General features: G+C 39.8%; 1 protein-coding gene across 1 annotated transcript; it reads right to left on the reverse strand.

Moving 5' to 3' along the window:
• Positions 1 to 211: 211 nt before the first annotated feature.
• On the reverse strand, positions 212 to 9,189 carry LOC104127004 (cytochrome P450 2K1). Its single transcript, XM_009639626.1, has 9 exons — positions 9,004 to 9,189; positions 7,029 to 7,191; positions 5,754 to 5,903; positions 5,301 to 5,461; positions 4,269 to 4,442; positions 3,416 to 3,557; positions 2,522 to 2,706; positions 2,178 to 2,319; positions 212 to 399 (listed from the first exon to the last, which is right to left on the reverse strand). The coding sequence occupies exons 1-9, from the start codon at positions 9,187 to 9,189 to the stop codon at positions 212 to 214; spliced, it is 1,491 nt and encodes a 496-aa protein (XP_009637921.1).
• Positions 9,190 to 9,607: the final 418 nt, after the last annotated feature.

Consider the following 9,607-nt stretch of genomic DNA (forward strand, 5'->3'; position numbering starts at 1 on the left):
TCTACAAATCATCGATTAGTCCACACTTCAGGTCCACATCTGCCCTCCCCAAATAAATCAAAAATAAAGGAACACCACTTTGTTTTAGAAGTACTGGAAACCTTCATTAAGATGTAATGTTGTGGATTATATTGGCCAAAGAATTAAGAAGGCAGGTATCATGAAAAAGTAATTCAAACATTTTTGAAACAAATTGATGCTGATTAGAGCTCTAGGAACGTGTTACAGCACACAATTTATAGGGTTTGGGGATAACGTTAAATGAAATAGCAGGGCTGAGGTCCAGGTCGGAAGTAGAAACTCCAGGGGGAGGGTGGAAGGTGAACCTCTGCAGGAGACTGGTGAAGAAGAGGAAGAGCTCCATTTTGGCAAGAGTCTCACCGGCACAGATTCTACGCCCTAGAACGAAATACAGAACGGTCATAAAAGAGTCAGTGGGAGCTGCTTCTTCAATAGTTGGAAGAAATAAAAACCTCTAAGCAGCTCTTATTCTGAGGAAGATCAGTGGGAATTCAGAACAGTTGAAATGTGATGTCCTAGCTATGAATAAACACAATAGCTCTTAAAAGTCTACTGAGTACAGGAATCATATGAGAGAGAGGATACTTGGCCTTCAGAGGTTTGATAACAAAGCTGTCTGCTGTTTTTTTTTTCTTTTCCTTTGTCAAAATGCTTGCATTTCAGGAGAAATGTATGGAAATACAATCTGAATTTCTTAATTCTGGCTTTCAGTAAAATCTGCATTTTTCTTCATTTTCAGGTTTTTCTTCTACTTCGTTCAATTTTTGGATCCCAGACCAACTTTGGCTGGTTTAGTCAAGACTTTGGCTCTGTTAATCTAGTCACAGGCAATTTTTTGTATTAAATTTTGTCAAAAAAGACCTTGGAAACTCAAAAATGTTGGCTAGAGTGGGACTGAGGAGGAAGGTGGTGCAGATATTCTGTGGAGCTCCTAATATAAGCCTTTCTTCAAAAGTGCTGGACATAAATTTTTCTCAAACGTGGTGAAATTCAGCAGCTTGTAAACTGCATTAATCAGAGCATGGTGATTCAAGGCCAGAACTAGGAAAGACCTGAACTAAGATTAGATTTAACTCCTTTGTATGATAGAAAGTGGAAAATGAAGAGCCGTTCATTGGCTGTGCTATGAAATAAGCCCTCCAGGGAATGCCCAGACCTGACACTCCCTGGACTTACTTTCACCTAGGACATTTAGACTTAAATATGAAAAAGAAGGCCTGTGGATTGGAAGTATCATAATCCCTTTTATGAAAAAAATTAATTACTATATGTTGGATAGTGAGTATGACAAGAGAAAACCTTATTCAAATATCATGCAGAATTAAAAGTACACAAATATGGTCTATAAAAAATGCGTTGTGTTGTGGATATGATAGACAAATTAGCCAGAGACTGACTTATAGGAACTTAATTGAGCAACGATAGAGCCTGCAAGCCAAGAGAAATGCCAGAGAAGGAGTAGCCATCATAGGGGTTGGAATCTCCCATGCTTTGGGAAATGATGGAGGTGTGTAAGCTTAGGTGAACGTCATGCTCTGTGCAAGCCTCAGAAGGCAACCCCTTTCTGTCCTTTGATTTTACACAGAATTTGGGGTTTTATATAAAGCAACTCCTCTTTGTTGGCACAGTATATGAACTTCTGATGCCAGCTGACATTTTTCATGACTTTTTAAAAGGGATGTGCAAAAATGAAACATGGTTCTCCAGGGAAGACACAGAAGCCACCTTTCCTGTGTGCTTTGAATATGATCATAGACAATATGGCTGGGTATGGAAAGCATCAGAGACCAAGAGGCCCAGGCCATAGAGCAGTTGTGGGCTACAGATTGTAATGCAGAAATGTGTTATCTAAACCATCATGGAATTTGCTGAAAACCTCCCTCATTTAAGAAGGTACTACAAATTCTCATTTATAATCATTGAATACTAACTGAGAAACCAATGACATCCAGGGGCTGGACAAATTAGTAGACATTGTGAGTACTCTGTCTTATCAGATATGTGTCCTGAGAAATCTGTGAAATACAGGTTGTGAAATGGTCCTACGAAGAAGACCAGTGTGGAGGCCAGGCTTTGGTAATAAAAAAAAACTGGTACCAGTAGTTCTTGTCTAAGACCTGTACTTGTAACAGCAATAAATGGAAAAGAGAAGGCACCTGCTGAAAAAGGCATGAAAGCATCTCTCTTCACAAATTTTCCATTGGCATCAAGAAAATGCTCAGGATAGAACATGTCTGGTTTCTCCCACTGCGATTTGTCTTTCAGGACAGAGGTCAGTAAGGGGATGATGTAGGTTCCCTGCAAAATAAGGCAGTAGAATTAATCCACGGACAAATATTGTGGTGGCAGTAATGGCAGTAAGACTTCAAGATTGTCAACCTGGAGAAAGAGATTATTCCGACTGCTGTTATGTGACTTCCTTAGAGAGTTCATGTTTATCACGTCAACCAGGTTTGAGAAAGAAGAAATGCTAAAAGAAACAATCTTGTAGGCATCTCACCTTGGGAATGAAATAGCCTTTGAGTGTGACATCTGCAGCAGTCTCATGAGGCAAATCCAATGGCAGGATATTAGCAAACCTCTGAATTTCATGGATGACAGCATCCGTATATGGCATTTGCGTTCGATGCTCAATCCGAGGGGGTTTTGACCCTATCACTTGTTCTATCTCTTCTTGGACCTTTCCTGAGGAAAGAATCAACTATAAGAAAGAGGCAAGGACTCATTCGTCCCTGACACGTACTGTGCTTTACTGATGTAAAGTATAAAAGACCTAGAGTGAAAACAATACATTCTCCCCAAATCTTTTTTTCCTTTCAGAAACAATGGGAGGTGGACAGAACTACAGTGTTTGATTATGTCTTTACCAATAAGAAAGCTAAAGGCTTGTATTTTTCTGCCCTGTCTTTGGCCTAAAGTTTCTTGGTCTGACCAAGAAGTGTCTCAAAACTCCACTTGACTCCTAACAACCCTGTACCATAAACTGGAATGGAGATATCAGACAAAGAGCAATTACCCGAAGCTTCTCAGGTATTTAAAGCCTCAGTACAGTCCATTTAACATCTGCACAGGCCTTTGGTTTATCACAGCCTGGTTCTGAGGGAAATCTGGAACAATTTCACTGACCAACACAGGACAGCTCTCTTCTTTTTAATTGAGATTTCACTGAGCAAAGGACCTGGCTCATATGAATTCTGTTTATAACCTACTGGTAGGCTGACTAATGTACCCCTCACTGGGTTTGAACCACAGGACACAAGGATACCTTGATAATAATTAGCTGAAAATCTTGGCTTTTTGTGTCTTAGTGTATTAACTGATATGTTGACCCTTCAGGTCCCCGTTCAGTTCCTGACACACTGAGTGTAACAGCATCTACCATAAAACCACTTACTCTGAATTTCAGGGTACTTCAGCATCAGCAGAAAGCTCCAGTTTAGTGTGGTGGTAATTGTCTCAACACCAGCAGTGAACAAATTGCTGACCAAGCTCAGCAAGTTGCCATTATGGAAATACCCGTTGGTAGTGGATTTCTCCTGAAAGAAGTGGTTCAGATAAAAGGATGAAAACCTAAAGCTTTCCCTGTGAACATGCAATTTACATAGCTAAACATTTACTAAGAAATAAATCCTGTATTTTAAAAAAAGCGCAAAAGACAAAGAAGAGCTTTGGGCTTGTACCCAAAGAAGAGTTTTGACATAATTTTTATGTTTTGCATGATCTCTGCATTTACAGGGGCCAGCTGCAAAGAGAGCTGGTTTCTCTATGAAGGAGGTAGCCCAGATATACCAGAGACCCCAAATGAGGATCCCAGTAAAGCCCAGGTAGCATTTTTGTCCTGTCATGCTTTATGCCTTTAAAGAGCCAGAAGGACTAGGACAACAGAGAGAGCAGATAAAAATCATAGGATCGTTTAGGTTGGAAAAGACATTTAAGATCATCAAGTCCAACTGTTAACCTAACCCTGCCATCCCACCACCAAACCATGTCCCTAAGCAAAAAGATGCAGCCTCTATAAATATATTGATAAAGTCTGAAGAAAAGCATAAATAAGGATAAATGTTTGCTGATTAAAAGGGGTTGGAGCTGCAACAGAGTGAAATATCTGTTCAAAACTACCGGTTCCTTATACGCATTTTGTCAAAGATAGATTCCCTAAAGAAGTATAGCTATAAGGACTAAAAGGAAATTGTAAATGTCTTCATATAATCATAAAAGTTGGAATAAATGAGAACAGATTCAGTTACCTCCTGCTGTTTAACCAGGAAAGCATCGATAAAACTTCTTTGATCATTTCTGTCCAGGGTTTTGAGATGTTCTAAAAAAGTAACTTTTACATAAGCATGGAATTCATCTCTGTTTTGGAGAAGAGTCTTGTTAGCCCTTAGGAGGAATCCAAGGTGTGGGAAGATGTTGTACATCTGCAAGAGTGAAAGTTCTCAGAGAGAATTTACTGGCCAGAGGTCTGAAAACACTACAGAAACGAATTAATATTTTGCCTATTTTGCAGATACAGGACAAAGATATTTATATTTTGTTCTTTAGAACACAAAGAAGTGGCTGGGTGAATTCATGGTAGAAAATCTATCAAGAAGCACTGAATACATGGAAACCTCTCATCCCCAAATTACTATTTTGGAGGAGTAGTGTAGATGTCAGACTCAATCACCTGCAACTTGCCACCAGGGAGATGGAAATGTTGGCCAGCAACTTTTGGTTTCAGCGAGCTCTTCTGCTACTTTTTTTTTTCTGTTTCAAAGCCTGAAGGAACAGAAGTGAATCTGCTGTGTGGCAGCACTGCGTGCGAGTACCAGAGAGTATTTATTAATCATTGAGATGTTTCAGTGTACTAGAAGCATGGGAAAACAGATTTTGTAGCAGGGCTCCTGATGTGGCAGATAGACCACATACACTACAGCTTCTCCCTGCCCTGTGTTCCGAGTCTACTGTTTTGCCTGGTCACTTTATATGTGTGAACCATATTTTGGGGGAATGCTGAGCTTGCTGTTCCTGCGCTACACGGTCTGACTTTTTCAGTCCAGTCTTAACACTCTTCAAACTATAGCTTAAGTATGGTTTTGAGAGACTGGGGGCTTGACTGTTGGCTTCAAGATTCTCAGACTGTCTCTCAAGCTTTGTTTTGCCCCAGAATATGCTTGTAGGCCTATTTACCTCTCAGAGTCTCAGATTTTTCTGTTTAATAGAAACAATTGACTAGCAGCATCACTATGGTCCTATGGCATCCAGTGGAACAGCAACATAAAAATGTTTATCATTACCGTAACCAAAGGTTTCCCAGCAAGCCTCATGCTTTCATTCGTCAAATGTAGAAGCCTCGCAAATCTGGGGTCTTTGTAGTCAAATCGTTTTCCAAGTAATATTGATACAATTATGTTAGCAACTGCTGCATTAATTATTTTACTGGCATCAAAGGGCTTTCCTGTACAATGAACAAAAGAATACATTACATTGCAGCAAAAGATGTACTTTGCAAATGTAAATTTAAGACTAAATACAGCTACTTATTTGTCATGATTGATTGCTGTTGTTGTGTATTATTCAGCGTTAGAATACCATGCCAAGACACAAAAATGCCAGAGGAGCCAAATTCATCAAATTGATTCAGCCTGAAGTACATTTCTTAAAAACATCTGAACTTGAGAATGTTACTGGCAAGCCTCTGGGTACTTGAATAAAACCTTAGAGGTTTGAAGAATGAATCTTCTGCCCACCTTCTTGTGCCCCAATGGTGTCTGCCAGATACCCGTACTCCTCCACAATGCGGTCCTCAATGGCCCTTTTTCCCATTCCAAAGTCTCGTAAGGTTGTGAGAGTGAATCTTCGCATCACCTTCCAGTTTTCACCATGAGCAAAAACAACCCCTGGCACAAAGAGAACATTTCAAGGTGGCAGAAGATTTCAAATAACTAATTTGTAGACAAATAATGTAGATATTTAGTAGCAGCCACTTTTAAAAAAAGCTAAATTGCATCTGGCTGAGGAAAAAACCCAACTTTTCCTTAAGTATTTTCAGGCCTCAATAAAAGGTTTATTGCACAAAAAAAGGAGGATAAACTATTTAAGAGGCATCTAATGAAGTTTGTAAGAATATACATCTTTGAGAGACACTTGTCACTGAAAGAAAGAGGGCATCTGAAATTCAAGTTCAAACCACTGATCATCATACCTCAGAGGTGGAATTGAACTGAGATCTCATGTCTCCAATGATTGCAGGAGAAACCTGACTAGGCACAACTGTCTTTAAAATTTAGGCTGCATCTTAAAACCTCCTCAATCATTTTTTTCAATGAAATTGTTACACCATGTAGCTAATGCCTTTAGCTATATTTTTTCAAGGAAAAAAATAAGATGTAAAGAAAGCTTACATGCAATAATGTGATCAAAAGATGCAACTGTTAAAATGTTTGCAGAATTATTCCTGAATTTGTCCAAGGGTCTTTGTAGTTGTAAATATGAAACTCTCATGCAAAATTAGAATGAAGTTTGGGTATGAAACTCTCATTTGGAAACCCAGCTCAGTATATAGTATTTCCCTTCCTTACTAAAATAAATCCCCAATTCTATATGTGTTCCATTCTAGTGTCACATTCAGATTTTAAAAGCATTTTTGACCACTGGAAATGAGAAGCAACGGTATAATACCCATTTCAGGAAAAGGAGGTTCTATGATCAGCCCAAAACAACAGAAGTCCAGAACCATATGAGAGCTAGAAATGCCTTCTCTGGCATGCATGTCCCTGTTCTAGAGCCTGGAAGTGTGACACTACCCGTTATCTGTCACTGTGGTTACTGATAGAGTTATGGTTGTTTTGTTGTCACTGCGGTAGTTTCAAAGTTGCATAAATGCACTGAAGTCAATGAAATTCCTCCCTATTTCCAAAGCCTTATATGGTCTCTGATCTGAAGAGATGTGCCAGCTTCTGCTTCATCTGTTGGAAAAAACTTTGAACAAGTCAAGCTGATGAGGAAAAATAAAATCAGCTTACCATTTCCTTTGGTCAAATCATCAAAGATTGGGATTTTAGGTCTCTCTGAAAATGCATCTGCGTTGTTTACCAGAGCTTCTTTCACTGTCTCATACCCAGAAATCACGACTATTTTCCTTTGCCCCATCTGAACACTGAAGACCGGACCATATACTTTTGACAGCTGTCAGAAGAAGATAAGAGTGATTTACAGCTTTTACAGCTTACAAAGAAATTCACCACCCTTTCAGTGCTGACTCTAAGTTACTAAAATGTGAAATGTTTTCCTAAGTACAGAGAAAGAGAATTTATTTAAATAATGCGAATGCGCCAGACATGATGATGGCTAACAACTAAATGGCTCAGTCCGGAGTGGAGTCCCATTGTGCTAAACCAAGCAGAAGTGTTAACAACTGAAACCCCAAGTCGGTCACGGATTGTGCTGACAGGTCTGTCTTTCCTCAGGAACTCCTGTAAATTCAATTTTTGACTCATGTTTTCACATTCATCTCTATGCTATTGTGTTTCCTTTGTTTTCAGGCTAAAGCTGTTCAAACCTTTGCCTCTGTTATTGTATAAAAAACCCAGTATGCTTTTGAGCTGGGATCTAGCATTAGGTAAATTCTCACTTTTGATTTATGACTACATCCACCATGGAACTCTCTCAGAGACAATGTTTGGCTTAGGTTGGTACCTCTTTAGCTTGTACAGGCAGATTTATTTTCATATAACCCAATGTTCTGGATTCTCCTGACAATAGGGGGGGGTGGGGGTGGGTTTCCTGACTGCACTTATTTTCTAGTGTGTTTGCACAGAGAAACAGAGGACAACTGTTTGATATTGATATGCAAAATGTTCAGCAACTGGTAAGCAAGTCCAGCCAAGTATATGAACTAACAGAGCAGCAGCAACATGTGTCTGAATTCAGAGTAGCTTCTTTGATGGTGATACTTCTATCCCAGACTGCTGTAGCTGTGACAGAATATGATCTTTTCAAGGGGTGTTCTCCAGTAAGGACTTTCCAGTGCTTGCAATGGTGATGCTCAGGATGAACATAGGGTCTCCAGTTGCATTTACCCACTAAGTATGTGTGACTATGAAACCTTGAGCTAGCTGAAGTCAGAGAACCAACCTCCTCCATTAGAATGGATTCACTGAATTACAGCAGAGACACGTTGGTTCTGTTGGGCTGGAAAGAGATGGAGCTTGCTTTTGCCAACACAGTTAGGCTGCATTAGGTAGCTACAGTGATTTTCCAGATACTGCAGCTGAGCGGCCTTTTGATCTGTGGATGTAACATACATACAGATATGTAGGTGCAAATATCCCTTTTAAAACCATCACCGAGGAGGATATGTCATTTTAATGTCTAAGTGGAAAAAAACTCTAAGAAAGGAGCAGGTTCATAGAAGGCTTCTGTTTCAAAATCAGGAAAGTCCTACAGTAAACTAAGTAAAGAAAGCACTAGAAGAAAATGGAAAGATTTATTACTTTGATTTGCTTAGATTTTATATTCTGGTAACTGTTGGCCCTGAATATTAGGAGTATATAGTTATCTTCAGCTTTTAGGGAAGAAAGGAGGAAAGGAAGATGAGAAGGGTGGCTAAAGCAACGAAGGCAGGAAGCTGCAGTCGCAGCCCCAGACACATCAATCAGTGGAAGGGAGTTAGAGCACGTATCAAAATCACTCCTTATTCAGTTAGCTGCTTTTTTTTTTTAAATTACCACAAAAATAAGGTGAGCACTTATCATTAATTTGAGGGTTGTATAAGGCTGAAATATAGATGCATGAAGTCGCACAGAGAAAGTATCACTGTAAAGAACAAATCTCGCTGCATTCAAAGTTTTCTGCTCCAATAACAGTCTCCTGCCCCTTGCTAAGGATCATCTGTGGATGCAGCATGTCAGGTGCAATAGGAGAAACTCTCTGACATCTTGGACCACGGGGCTTGGTGATATGTGCAATTCTGGGACCAATAGAAAAGATAATGACTACCTGTTGATAAGTCCTGTAGGGTCTCTTCAAATCAAACAAATGCAGATTTCCAATGATAGGTAATGCTCTTGGTCCCGGGGGAAAATTCTTTCTCCGGTGGTTATTCCAGAAACCTCCAATTTTTAAAATGGATAAAAAAGTCAGGATGAACACTAAACCAATGGAAGTGCAGCTGCTCCAGTCCATCTTGCTCAGCCAAGTATTTGCGACAGAAGAGAAAAGAGAAAATGCGGACGCTGGATCTCTGTCCTCCTGCAAAAATTTCCCGTGAAAGACGCTTGTACTAGTCCATAACTCTCTTTCGCAGTGAAGGGTATGTTTTTCTTGCAGTCTGTCACTGTGCTTGTTCTCTTCCCCTGTGCTTGCTAATGAATCCTCGGCATGGTACAGAGGCAGGTCAAAGTCTGTTAGCAAGGCTCTTGCGACCGGGTGGGCACGTAGCTCACTGTGCAAGCACGGAAGTCCAAGAACATGGAGAACCACAGGTCATCAGCCTGGTGTTTGGTATAAAAGTTGTACATTCTGCATGCTTTTCAGGTAACTGATTAATTTATTTTTTTTTTTTAATTAGTACAGACACAGCCTTGATGCCCTGAGAACGGAA

The sequence above is a fragment of the Egretta garzetta genome, unplaced genomic scaffold, assembly GCF_000687185.1.
Source record: "Egretta garzetta isolate BGI_Z169 unplaced genomic scaffold, ASM68718v1 scaffold235, whole genome shotgun sequence".
Taxonomy (NCBI): Eukaryota; Metazoa; Chordata; class Aves; order Pelecaniformes; family Ardeidae; genus Egretta; species Egretta garzetta.